A 14,776-nucleotide genomic window follows, 5' to 3' on the forward strand; every position below is an offset into this window, starting at 1 on the left:
TTAGCTTCAGTATCCATAAACCTGATCAATCCTTTACACGTGATGTTGCTGTGTAGATAGCACCATTAGATGACAGGACCTTCAGGGTTTTATTATAGTCTCATTGTGACTTATACACAATCATATCACTCACTAAAGTACAGCAACTGAAATGTCATTTTGTGATATAGGACTGTGGGATCTTTGAATATGATGACAATCAATTTCAATAGTGTGTGTTGGGGGGAGTTAACTAAAATTAACATGGGTTTAGGAGAAATTGTTAGAGGTTTTCCACTGTTACTTGACTGTAATTTTTATTGCTGTGCTGGAAAAATAATGAAATGAGAAATAGGTAGTAGCTTGTCAAGGACTTAAAGTGAGAGAAAGCAGGGTACGTTAACATCCGTACTATGAGAACATTTACAAAGAGCCAAGTGCCAAGAGAGGATAAGCCACATGAGAGTGATATTTATTAGTGGTAGTGCTTGGGAGGGAAAATAGAGACAGAACTGGATGAAAGCTGGAGAGTAATCGAGTGAGGTCCAGGCCTGAGGAAGGACACAGAAAGGGTGAAAGAAGGCAGAGAGATTTGGTTGAAGGTACTTGGGTTCTGCACAGTTCTGAGAAAGACTAATAAGGGCCTAGGAGAATGCTTTGACCAAAAGTGCTTCTAAGAGGGCTTTAGTGTCTACAAGAAATGGACTCATTGCAAAGTCCTCAGATCCCCAGTCAGGAGGGCAGCAAGCTGGAACCTGTGGCATTTATAAAACATAGTGACCAGGTTCTTTGTGCAGCATATGGAACAGTGGCTAATTATGTTTCTTCACATTTGGAGAAAGAGGCCCCTCCTTGGCTGAAATGTGCCATCTTTCTTAAAGAGGGAAGCATATAGATGAATCTTCTCTAGGATGCTAGCTATAGGATCTAGGAAAGTAAGAACTCAGCATTTTAGCAATTTCCCAATACTGAGAAAGAACATTTGAAACAAAGGCTAGAAAATTCAAACATTTTATGCAGGAACATGTCTTACTAAGAAACTTGTATAAAGTATAATAATGTTAGCATATCTAATGCAAGGTATGATAATAATGTATGTTATTAAATGACGGAACTTTTGTTTTTTTAATTTCAATAGAATACTCATATGGGAAGATGGTAGCTTGGAAATCAATAACATTACAAGAAATGATGGAGGAATCTATACGTGCTTTGCCGAAAATAATAGAGGGAAAGCTAATAGCACTGGGACTCTGGTAATCACGAGTAAGGAATCCTTTGATACTTGAGTCATGTTGTTCTCTTTACATGGCAACGCTTATGGTTTGCAGTATTATGAACATGTAATTCAAAACTGAACTTCTAATACAGTAGACATATTAATGAGTTCCCATAAAAGAGGTTTTCAGGGCAAGGCTATTCCTCTAGAGAACTGCTCCCAGGACTGGATGTGAGAACATCCTATTCCTTTACAAAGAGCATCAAAATATATTTTAGATTTTATCCCTTTTGTGAACCTTTTATTGAGTTCATTCCTTTTTCACTTTCATACATGTATTATGTTCACTCTGATTTTTTTTATTAGATATTTTCTTTATTTACATTTCAAATGAAATCCCCTTTCCCAGTTTCACCTCTGGGGGAAAAAAACTGTTCCCTCCTCCCTCCCCCTGCTCACCAACTCACCCTCTCCAGCTTCAAGGTCCTGGCATTCCCCTACACTGGGGCATAGAACCTTCACAGGACCAAGGGCCTCTCGTCCCATTGATGATGCAGCTGGAGACATGAGTCCCACCAGGTGTACTCTTTGGTTGGTGGTTTAATCCCTGGGAGTTCTGAGGGTACTAGTTAGTTCATATTTTTGTTCTTCCTAAGGGGCTACAAACCCTACAGCTCCTTGGGTCCTTTCTCTAGCTCCTTCAATGAGGACCCTGTGCTCAGTCCAATGGATGACTGTGAGCCTCTACTTCTGTATTAGTCAGGCACTGGCAGAGCCTCTCAGGAGACAGCTATATCAGGCTCCTGTTTGCCAGCACTTGCTGACATCCACAATACTGTCTGGGTTTGGTGATTGAATATGGGAAGGATTCCTAGGTGGGGCAGTCTCTGGATTGTCCTTCCTTCAGTCTCTGCTCCATAATTTGTCTCTGCAATTCCTTCCATGGGTATTTTGTTCCCCCTTCTAAGAAGGATCAAAGTATCCACACTTTGGTCTTCCTCCTTCTTGAGTTTCTTCTGGTTTGTGGATTGTATTTTGGGTATGCCAAACTTCTGGGCTAATATCCACTTATAAGAGAGTGCATACCATGTGTGTTCTTTTGTGAGTAGTTTACATCACTCAGGATGTAATTCTCCAGATCCATCCATTTTTCTAAGAATATCATAAGTTCATTGTTTTTAATATCTGGGCAGTACTCCATTGTACTACTCAGAAAATGTACTACATTTTCTGTATCCATTCCTCTGTTGAAGGACATCTGGGTTGTTTCCAGCTTCTGGCTATTATAAATAAGGCTTCTATGAACATAGTGGAGAATGTCCTTATTACATGTTGGAGCATCTTCTAGGTATATGCTCAGGATTGGTGGGAGCTAAAACCATCTAGTGGAAAAAAGACAGCATTTTCAATAAATGGTGCTGGCTCAACTGGTGGTTAGCATGTAGAAAAATGCAAATCGGTCCATTCCTATCTCCTTGTACAAAGCTCAAGTGAAGGGGATCAAGGACCTCCACATAAATCTAGAAAAGAAAGTGGGGAAGAGCGTTGAGCACATGGGCACAGGGGAAGTTTTCCTGAATAGAACATCAATAGCTTATGCTCTAAGATCAAGAATTGACAAATGGGACCTCATAAAATTACAAAGTTTCTGTAAGGCAAAGGACACTGTCAATAGGACAAAATGGCAACCAACAGATTGGGAAAAGATCTTTACCAATCCTGTATCCAATAGAGGGCTAATATCCATTATATACAAGGAACTCAAGAAGTTAAACTCCAGAGAACCAAATAACCCTATTAAAAAAATTGGGATACAGAGCTAAACAAAGAATTCTCAACTGAGGAATACCAAATGGCTGAGAAGCACCTAAAGAAATTTTCAACATCCTTAGTTATCAGGAAAATGCAAATCAAAACAACCCTGAGATTCCACTTCACACCAGTCAGAATGGCTAAGATCAAAAACTCAGGTGACAGCAGATGCTGGCAAGGTTGTGGAGAAAAAGGAACACTCCTTCATTTTTTTGGTGGAATTGCAAGATAGAACAGCCAATCTGGAAATCAGTTCAGCGGTTCCTCAGGAAATTGGACATAGTACCTTCTAACTCTTATGTGTGATTTTTCTTAACTCAATATTTTTATTTGTTAAGTAGTGTGTTTTGTATGTGGTTTTTCATAGATCCTTAGTTTTGATGAATATGTCTTGCATCCTCATCTCCCCATCTTCCAACACACAATCCCTGATTAGACTAAATTTCATTGTTTGTTTTTATATTACCTGTGAAATTCTATTCCCTCTCCCATACTTCAGTGGAATTTCTTTACTTCAATGGTTCTTTTCTAGTTTACTTTGACAGATATTACAGTTTAAACATGATAATTTAAAAATTTGAAGCTAGGAACCACATATAAGTGGCATTTTTGTCTTTCTGTACTTGCATTTCTAGTAAAGTATCTTTTACTTACCTGATGGAATTGTCATCTCAGAGGCTAATTGCCTCATTTGCCAACCTAGGCCTAGTCTTAGAAGCTTCTAGTCTCTGTATAATCTTATCTAGGACTAGAATGTTTTCAGCCTCTGAGCCTTACTCCTGGATAAGCTTACTTTCTAGCTCTTTCTGAACTCTGGCTGTCTGGTTCAACTCAGCTCTTCTGGCTCAAACTCTGCTCCAAGCTGACTGATTCAATCTGTCTTCATTCTGGGCTTCTGCCTGAATTGCTCTGCTTAGCCTCAAACAAACTCTGACAATCTTCTTTGATCATCTGGCTCATTCTCATTCTCAGACTCATCTGTCTTCACCTCTTTCTAGTTTGTTCTCTCTATCTGCAACCTGTCTCAGTAAAACTACCCTGTTCCCCCTGCACTGCCCCTTAAATAACTTTCCTTTCCTCTCTCTTCTTGTAAGAGTTGTGTATACCCTGTTGTGCCAAATCATTCTCTGATTCATCACTTTGTCTGCCACTCAATTAGACATCACTTTCAAACATGGGTGCTTCCTTCAACAAAGTAACTTAACCTTCATTGTTTGGGATTAAAAGTGTGTATATATTCCAGTCAGAGAGATTAAAGGTTCATGATAAGATCTGAGTCTTTCCACAACTAGAAGAGGGTTTTTTCATAAATAACACAATCTTGGGTTTTACAGTATGATATCCTGAAACAGGTAACTTTGCTCATTATAATTTTGTCTAGTCTAACCAATTCATCTGCAAATTTCATATTTTTGTTTTGCTTTGTAACTGATTAAAATTATATTTTGTGTATCTACTACACATTTATTATTCGTTCACCAGATGGTGGGCAACTAGGTTCATTGTGTTTTCTAGCAGGAGAAGCAGAAAACATAGATGTGCAAGTATCTCAGAAGAAGAAAGTAAAATTCTTTTTAGGGGTACATGCAGGAGTGGGATAGGTGAGTTCTAGTCCTAGCTGGTTTAGGAACTACTGCGCTTATTTTCATAGTGCCTACCATGCAGTAAGAGTTGATTATTATCTATATCCCTGCTAGCATTTGTTTTCATTTAATTTGTTGATATAGGCATTCTGACTAGGTTGAGAAGAAATATCAAAATAATTTTAATTCTCATTTTCCTGATGACTAAAGTTATTGAACATTTATTTAAATGTTTATCAGTCATTTTTATTTCTTCTTTTAAGGAGTCTCTTCAAATTGATGGCCCCTTTTTGTATTGGGTTGTTTATTTCCTTGATGTATAGATTTTTGGGTTATTTATGCAAGTTAAATATTAACCATCTGTCAGAGATTTAGCTGTATTTTCTTCATTCAATTAATGGCTTAATTTACATTATAAAGACTTATTAGTTTTATGAGATGTCATTTGTCAATTGTTGGTCTTACTTCCTGTGCTACCAAAATCCTATTAGAAACTATTTTTTGTTTTTATTTGTTTAGGATTCTTTTGCTCATCCTTTTACCATAAAGTGGTGTCTATCTTTGGTGGGGAGTTGTGTTTCTTGGAGATAGAAAAATGATAAATACTGTTTTGTAATCCAGTCTTCAAGCTTGTGTTGCTTGACTAAGAAGCTAATATTCAAAAGTATTATTGAAAAAGAATCTTATCATTTTGTTAACCTTGTAATGTTTCTTTTCTTAGTCTTCCTCTGCTTAACCTATCATTGTTTATCTTTCTTTGTAGTTACTTCGACATGCTTATTTTTGTCTTCAATCTGAGTTATTCCTCACTCTTCTCCATAGGGGTGGCTTGGTGATAACAGATTCTTTTAGTCTGTTTTTATTATGGAAAGATTTTCTCTTTTCTCCAATAATGATCAAAACCTTAGTGGGTATAGTTGTCTGGGTTAATATCTCTGGTCTTCTGGAACTTGTAGGACATCAGTCTATGTGTTTTACACTTAGAAATCTTCATTGAAAATTTGCCATCATCAGAATTGATGGACATTCCTTTATATGTAATTTTGTGCTGTATCTTTCAATATTCTTTCTTCTGTACATTTAGAATTGTGACTGTTATATGACATGAGGAATCTCTTTTTACAATATTTGGGTGTTTACTTGTTTAATTGATTGATTGACTTGTATGCATTTTTTTTTACTAGAGTGGTTATCTTTATCCCTGGATTTGAGAAACATTCTCCTATGAATCTTTCAAAAATATATTCTGTCCCTTTAGTCTCTATTTCTTCTCCTTCATTTAAACCCATGATTCATAGATTTGTGCTTTTTGGCTAAAATTTTTACAGATGAAATGTAAATAATTTCTACCATTTCTAAGGTCCTAATAACAAATTGAGACATGGTTCTGCCAAAGGTCTCTCTTAGAAACTGTCTTAGTTAGGGTTTTACTGCTATAAACAGACAACATAACCAAGGCAACTCTTATAAGGACAACATTTAATTGAGGCTGGCTTGTAGGTTCAGAAGTTCAGTCCATTATCATCAAGACAGGAACATGATAGCATCCAGGAAGGCATGGTGCAGGAGGAGCTGAGAGTTCTACATCTCCATCTGAAAGCTGCTAGCAGAATACTAGCTTCCAGGCAGTTAGGATGAGAGTCTTAAAGCCCACACCCACAGTGATATACCTACTCCAACAGGGCCACATTTCTAATAGTGCCACTTCCTGGGCTAAGCATATACAAACCATCACATTCCACTCCCTGGCCCCATAGGCTTGTTCAAAAATACAAGTAACATAGCATAATGCAAAATACATTTAGTCCATCTTCAAAAGTCCCCATAGTCTATAGCAGTCTCAGCAATGTTAAAAGTCCAAAGTTCAAAGTCTCTCCTAAGATTCATCCAATCACTTAACTGTAATCCCCAAAGAAAAACAGGAAGCCAGCCAGGGAAACTCCAAACTCTGCATCTTCATGTCTGATATCAAAGCTGTCTTCAGATCTCCAACTCTCTTTTCATCTTTCTTGACTGCAACACACTTCTTTCTCCTGGGCTGGTTCCATTCTCTGTTAGCTGCTTTCCTCAGCAGATAGCCAATGGCTCTGGCATCTCGAACATTTTGGGGTCTCCAAGGCAACTTCAATGATACAGCTTCTTGTTTCAATGACTGGGATCCACACATGATTTCTGGGCTCTTCCAGAAGGCTGGTGTCATTTCTCCATCTCTTCCCTCTGTAGCACTCTAAGCTCAGTTTGAACCACTTCACTGCTGCTGCTGTCCTTGGTGATCATCAAGGATGGTACTGGCATCTCCAATACACAGTGTTCTTTTGCTGCAACTTGACTTCACCAATAGCCTCTCATAGGCTCTCTTAATGGAGCCAAGCGTCACATCCTTTGTCTGACTCCTTCAGTCCTGAGCCATCCACTACAACTGAGGCTGCACCTTCATCAACGACCTTCCCTGGCCTCACAGTGCCAAGTCTCAGCTACACTCCATGACCCCTTCATGCCCTTGAAACCACTACCCCCTGGGTGACTCTTACACATTACCAGATATAGCTGCAGCATGAGGAACAGCCTTTGCTATCTTTGGAACACAGCTTCTTTTTGTGTTCCCAGAAAACACTTCCTAGAAGACGTTACCTCAGTGATGCTGGTCTCTTCTTAATCACCAGTAATTTCTTAGCTACAGCTAACCAGCCTCCACTGTCCCAGTAGTCCTTTCTATACTGAACTCTAAAGCCAGAGCCACATGGCCAAAGCTGTCAAGTTCTGCTGCTCGCTAGGGCTGGAACATGGACCCCTGGTTCTATTACATTATCACAAGCTTTCTGGTTTACAACTTCTTCACTACCTAAGCTTGGATGTCCTGGAACTTGCTCTGCAGACTGACTTTGAACTCAGAGACCTGCTAACCTGTCTCCTAAGCAGTGGGATTAAAGGTGTGGTCCACCAAGCCTGGACTTAAGCTTTTCTTCACCTAGAACTTGCTGTGTTCTGTGCTAGCCTTGAACTCAGAGATCTGTATGTTTTTGCCTCCTGGGATTATAGGCTTGTTCTATCATGCCTGGACCTAAACTTAACTGAGTGAGATCTTGACCCAAGGTCACTACTCCCTTAATCCAATTTAATATCCTTAAATACAGGATTCAGCTCCATTTCACTTCCTGGTTCACCTTTAATACCATATATTTTATATTTTTCCTTTCTAAGCTTGCTATGCTTGTTCAAAATGCTCTTCATGAGACTTAACCAGAGAACAAATCTCTGCTAGGCTTTTTTGAGATTTCTTTTGTCAATGCAATTAATACAAATCTCTTTACCTTAGCCTCAGCTAGACTCTTCAGACAAGGGCAAAAGCAACCACATTCTTTACCAAAATCCCACAAAACAGTCTCTAGGACACATATTCAAATTCTCCACTAAAACCTCTTGAGCCAGGTAGGCACAGTTCAAATCACTTTCAGTAACAAAGTTTTCCATATTCCTACTAGGATAGCCCATTAAGCCCCATTTAAAGCATTCCATTGCTTTCCAAATCCAAGGTCCCCAAATCCACATTCTTCTAAACAAAAGCATGGTCAGGCCTATTACAGCAATACCCCACTCCCAGTACCAACTTCTGTTTTAGTTAGGGTTTTACTACCATAAACAGGCACCATGACCAAGGCAACTCTTATAAGGACAACATTTAATTGGGGCTGGCTTACAGGTTCAGAAGTTCAGTCCATTATCATCAAGGCAAGAATATGACAGCATCCAGGAAGGCATGGCGTAGGCAGAGCTGAGAGTTCTACATCTTCATCTGAAAGCTGCTAGCAGAATACTGCTTTCAGACAGCTAGGATGAGGGTCTTAAATCCCACAGTGACACACTTACTCCAACAAGGCCACACCTAATTCAACAGACTTGGTCTAGGTCAACAACACTTTCTAATAATGCCACTCCCTGGGCTGAGCATGCACAAACCATCACAGATACCAAAGAGCCTTTTGGGCTTCCTTGGAGAACATATGTGAGGGTTTTCTTTCAGGAATGTGGATGCTCCTTTCCAAACAGGACACACCTGAAAAAACTTTATCTAGTAGGGGTGAGGGCTTCCCATAGATATATAGATGAAGCCTGCTTCCATAGTCTCTCCAGTAGTCCCCATCTGAGCCACATGCAATTAAGGCAGATGTTTATACAAGAGATGGTAGTGAAATGTTAGATATTCAAGTAGTCTCATGACTCTCCTCAACCCTCTATGACAGGGATAAACAGTTAGCAAGCCCAGAACAGATAATCAATTTTGCAATGATGAGAACCACTTATCCCAGAGGACAATCATTCACAATAGGGCTTTTTTTTTACTGTCCCAAAGACTTTATCTTTATTGTTTATGAGTCTTTTAAAACTTATTTTATTTGACTGAGTAATACAATTTCTCTTCCTTGCCTTCAAGCCCTAACATTCTATCTTCTGCTAGGTATATTTTATTAGTGAGGCTTTCCATTGGGCTTTTTATTAAACATCCTGGAATTTTCATTTCAAATTATATAAGTATATAGATTCTTCAGTATTTACACATCTGTATTGAATTATATTTTCATAAGCCCTGAGTTGTTATCACTTTTTTGAATTGTTTATATCTTATTGATTTTCATTTTAGCATTTATTTATGTCCCTTTTGAGCTTCTTAAACATATCCATAATTATTCGTTTTTAATTAATTGTCCTGTCATCTAAGTTTCTTTCATTGGGGAATCACTAACTCAGACTTAATAATTTTTGAAGGAGGCATTCTGTCTTGGATTTTGTGTTACTTGATGTGTGTGTGTGTGAGAGGGAGAGAGAGAGAGAGAGAAAGAGAGAGAGAGAGAGAGAGAGAGAGAGAGAGAGAGAGAGAGAGAGAGAGAGATGGACCTTGGGGATCTGTAGTTAGATTGTTCGTTGTACCTTTTGGTATAAGTATCTGGTCCATAATTTTTTTTTTTTGAGTGGGCTTTGAGATCTGAATTTGTCAGATTTTGGGAAAGCTGAATGGTACTTGAAGTTCAGTCTTAGGCCCACTCAAAGCTTTTGCATGATTTTGATAGGAGAGGAGATCCTAGCTTAGCTAGAGAAAATTGCAGCTTCTGGCCCCTCCAGTGGGCAGTCTATAGAAAGAACATGCTTCTTAAAAGCCAAGGTTAGCTTACTTTTGAGGTGAACAGGCCTTCTGCATGCATCACATCCTCAGATGGTCTTAGGTTCCCCATGGAAGGATTCAGGCAGTACTTACTATGAGTTGAGCTTGCATTTGTGGCAAGGCCTCCCATGGTGGCATTAGCATCTGGGAGGAAGGGAAAAAGTAGGGTTACCTGTGAGTCAAGCAGACACTAGGTCACAGTCCTCAGATGGCAGGGTTAGAGCTCCAAGGTTGACTTCAATGCTTTCACAGTACCAGATCATCCGATGTCTTGAGTTCTGCTGTTGTGTTGTGTTGTCTTTAACTGTGATTTACGTTTCTTTTAAAATCCTACAGATCCCACACGAATCATTTTGGCCCCAATCAATGCTGATATCACTGTTGGAGAAAATGCTACTATGCAGTGTGCTGCGTCTTTTGATCCTGCCTTGGATCTCACATTTGTTTGGTCCTTCAATGGCTACGTGATTGATTTTAACAAAGAAATTACACATATTCATTACCAGAGGAATTTTATGGTATGTGTCTTATGTTTCATCTTATTACCATCCTAATAGTTCTTATGTATCTGTGCTAAAACTTCAGTTAAGGAGTAGAGAAATAGCTTAGTAGGTAAGTAAACCACCAAGTCTGTGGACCTCAGTTCAGTCTTAGGAACCCACGTAACAGAAAGAAGGGATCAACCCCAAAAGGCTGTTCTCTGGCGAAACATGTGCTATAGCTTAAACATACACATACACATACACACGCACACACGCACATACACACGTATTTATTAATAATTAAAAATTCAGAAATATAATAATATTTTACATAATTTTAGTTTTATAATGAGGTGACAGTCGTGTGAAAAGCTTCTCTTTTTTCTCAGGTTAATCATGGTGCTCTAAAACATTTATAAAGGACTAATGTTAAAGAGTTTGGTAGAGATATTCTCAAAGATCTACTCATCTCTAGGTTTATTTTCCATTCCAATTATATGATTCTTGTATTGATGTGAACATTACTCTATTAAATTGTACTCAAGGTCCCAGAAATTTCATTGTAATTTGAATGAGAGAAAACATTGAATTTATTCCAGGTTATGATGATTGTTTTAAAGTAGTTTATTTCATTCTGTAAATGTAATAAATCAATGAAATATATTTGTTTCAAGGCTTGAACTAGTCTGTGTGGTTTGAAAAAGGTTGAATGGTTAATCCTAAGAAGTGGAAACTGTACAAACTTTGTGAATTAACACAGCAATCAGAGAGTAGAGAGACAGTTGGGAAGCAATGCAGGGATATCTTTGTGGGAACTGAGAGCTGCTGAGACCCTCAGAGGACAAATTGGCTCTACTAGGTGCTGCCATTCTCCACTCTGAAAAGGTTACTACTTAGGAACTTGTGTAGCTGTTTGGCATGTGCCCTTAATTAAGATGTGTTGAGCTTGTCTGGCCTCACAAAGCCTTGAAGTACCAGGGTAGGGGGATAGCCAGGGGGCTGCAATCTGCTCAGAGGAGAAGGGGAAGGGAATGGGGGAAGGATTGTGGGAGGAGATGACCAGGAAAGAGACAGTGAGTGTGGTGTAAAGTGAATAAGTAAAAAAATTAAATTAAAAAAAAAAGATGTGTGGAGGATGGGAACTATGTCAGTAGAAATGAGCAAATGAGAGGGTGTGGGACACAGAAGGAAGGTCAGTGGGAGTGTAAGCAAAGTACAATGATATATATGTATAAAACATAGCGAAATCCTCATTCAACATTTTAAAATGATAGAAAATCAACAGCAACAACAAATGAAAATAGGCTGGTCTGGTAAATAGGACTTACACCTCAGCACTCATTATTCTGAGTCAAAAGAATCTTAGATTCTTAAGCTGGTGGCCAGCCTGGGCTACATACTGAGTCCCTGTCTCAAGAAACAAAACAAAAACAAAAATGAGGGGTATGGACATTAACTTCAAAATCAGCTAGTAATGTACACAAATGATTGCGCCAACTCAGTGTGATATTTCAGAATTTTTATTTCACATAAAATCTGTATTGTATTTATAAATTATAACAACATTATGCTTTAGATTATCCAGTTGCCTTCAAATTACTTGTCTAGGGTTTCTTCTTTAAGTTTAGTAAGCTTTCCTTTAACAAGACAGGGACATTTCAAAATAGATGCATGGCCACAGCTCTCTCAGTATTAATATATATGCTCATGCAGGTTCACCATGATATCCATTATTTACAATTTAATGAGACTGGCTGTAACCATAAAATCAATCATAAACCTGCCAATTTGATTTCTGAGCCAGAGTACACCTAAAAATTAACATAATACACAGAAAACATTTTTGATTCACCTAACGTAGATTGCCCATCCTTAGTGAAATCGGCATCACAATCTTTATCCATTTAATAATTCTTCTTTACATTATTAAATTTTTTTAAATGACAAGTCTTACCATTTTTATTGATTTTTAAGGAAAAGAGTAAGATAAACAGACATATTACTTAAAAAGAGAAACAAAGTTTTGAGTTAATTTAATCCTTTGGTCTCATAAATTGAATAATTTTGGAACTACCATCTGGAAAGATGACAAGCAGAGCTTATAAAGTATATTTAGTAGCTTCAGGGAAGTCTGCATAAATAGATTTGGGGGCATAAATTACCCTAATTAAGGTGAACCTCACATTTAGAGCCTAGGTAGATTCTTCAAAATAGTAATTACCCTATGGTTTTTGACATAAATACTCACTGTAAGAAAAAATAAGGAAAAAGAATAAATGGGCAACAGATATAGAAGAGGGGCAGAGGAGACATTTTTGCCTATGCAAATATATATAAAACTATACAAAAGCTTAGGGACTTCAAAAAGAAGGGAATACAGAAGTGGTTGGCATGCTAAAGGAGAAAAGATTGAATTGGAGCAGAGGTGTGGAGTGAGTCCTGAGACCATGCCTGCTCTCTCTGCAAATGACAGCCACAGAGGTTCAGTAAGCGGCTGGCCCCCCTGGTCCACTGAGGAGTGCTTGCTGGCTGCGGGCCCTATATTGGGATTCCTCAACTCAGGGGTTACTCTAAGCTAACAGACAAGCCAAACCATATGAGACACAACTAGATCGAGTTATCAGATGTCTGTTATTATCACGTCAAAAAAAGACAGATGAGTTGAATTCTTTAAAAGAATATATAACCTCAGGATAAGAATAAATAATGTAGAGTAAGCAATCAAAGCAATAAGAATAAATATTGTAAAGTAATTAATCAAAGCAGTGATCTCCTGAACCTACAAATATCCAGGAAAGGTTTCATGGTGTGTTTCTTTTCTAACAAAAAAAAATCAGAGTTCAAACTCACTACTAAATGACACTTAAGTGAAGGCATCAGAATGTTTAAACAATCTTTCAGAAATAATTCTCACTGGGCAGTGGTGGCGCACACCTTTAATCCCAGCACATAGGAGGCAGAGACAGGCAGATTTCTGAGTTCAAGGCCAGCTTGGTCTACAGAGTGAGTTCCAGGACAGCCAGGGCTACACAGAGAAACCCTGTCTCGAAAAACAAACAAAAACAAAACAAAAAACAGAGATAATTCTTGTGTCTAGCCCCGGCTTCTGTGTTTTTTGGAACAAGTGTTTTCCCCCTGAGGCTTAGAGAGTGAAAACGTGGTAGCAGTGGGGACATCAGTAGGTAGGTGTGGGTGTGGGTGTGGGGTGGGTGTGGGTGGGGTGGGGCACAGGTGGCTGTGATTATCTGTTGCTCAAAATTGCATAGGCAAGAATCTTTGTCTATGGCACTTAAATGACTTGACATTTTTCTTAATTCCTGATGGCATTTTATACAGGGATAGCACTGGTTGGTTTACAGTCTGCTGCACCTGTGCCATACACTAAGGTAACCAAAGCACTGGAAAAGATATACGCAAACTCAAAACAACAACAACAAAAAAAAATCAGACACCCAGAGTTTAAAACTCTTCAGCTGCCATTATCCTTATCATCATGTTTTGGTAAATGCTACTGCCAAAAATTATTTGTTGTTACTAAAAATAACGTAGATACGAACTTTAATTTTTATTACTTGGGCTTTCATTTCCAATTTAGTCAAAGGAAAAAAAAAATCCTTTAAAATTCAAGCCTGCTTTGATTTCAGCTTGCTGTTTCCAGTTTTGACCACTAAACGGCGGCCTTGCATAAAGTTTCAAGATTCATGGCCTAGACTAACTTAAGCAGAAACCTTTATGAAATGGAACAAATGCATTTCTTCATATTTACTGATGCCCTGTGAGATGATGGGCAATGATAAATTTCACTCTCATTCTTTTCTCTGCAGAATCCGTGGGAGAACGTAACAAGGCTTTACTGTGCCCTTGTTTTAAGCATTTATGTTGTCAGTGAAACAAAACAAAGCAAAACAAAGGGCTAAGAACACGGTCCTTCTTTTATTAATGGTCCTACTATACATAACATCTGTTACTTATTTTCTCATTTCCTTATTTAAAACTCACTGGATATTATGCTTTGTCTGATAATGGCTAGTAAATGCTTCATTTGTCCTTTACCAAAATTCATGTATAGATAAAATATTAACAAATTAGTAGTTTAGCACAATAATTGATCAAAGCCATTTATCTGCATTATTTTGCTCTGCTGAGGTTTGATGGTAAATAATTATGTATTTTCTGTGTCTAGTTATAAAATTACTACTATTTTTATTTTCCATTTTAACTTACTCTCTGAGAATAAACATGCAACTAAAATTAATTTTAATTATAATATATGTCAGTCAAACACTTCTTTTTCTAGAAAGAACTTGAGATTATCTACACACATATATATGTATATGTGTATATGTATTCATAAATATTCTAAGTATTTATATATGTTTCATTTTATCCTTCATTCATGGTGCAAATGATGGGCAAAGTATTTTTTAATTACTACATAATTTTATAAAATTCTATCTTGTGTATGTGTGTGTATGTCTGTCTGTATGCATGTATGTTTAGGAGTGTGGGAACACACATGCTTTGGCACATATATGGAGCTCAG

At 37.9% G+C, this 14,776-nt stretch overlaps 1 protein-coding gene across 4 annotated transcripts in view; it reads left to right on the plus strand.

Moving 5' to 3' along the window:
* The window catches only part of Cntn1 (contactin 1), a 303,448-nt gene that overhangs the window by 203,404 nt on the left and 85,268 nt on the right, over positions 1 to 14,776 (plus strand). For all 4 annotated transcript variants that reach the window (XM_031353267.1, XM_031353290.1, XM_031353272.1 and 1 more), the window contains 2 exons: positions 1,118 to 1,245; positions 10,088 to 10,269. In XM_031353267.1, coding sequence (XP_031209127.1) covers positions 1,118 to 1,245; positions 10,088 to 10,269 — 310 coding nt within the window. The remainder of the gene's footprint in view (positions 1 to 1,117; positions 1,246 to 10,087; positions 10,270 to 14,776) is intronic.

This window comes from Mastomys coucha, unplaced genomic scaffold (genome assembly GCF_008632895.1).
Source record: "Mastomys coucha isolate ucsf_1 unplaced genomic scaffold, UCSF_Mcou_1 pScaffold11, whole genome shotgun sequence".
Lineage (NCBI taxonomy): Eukaryota > Metazoa > Chordata > Mammalia > Rodentia > Muridae > Mastomys > Mastomys coucha.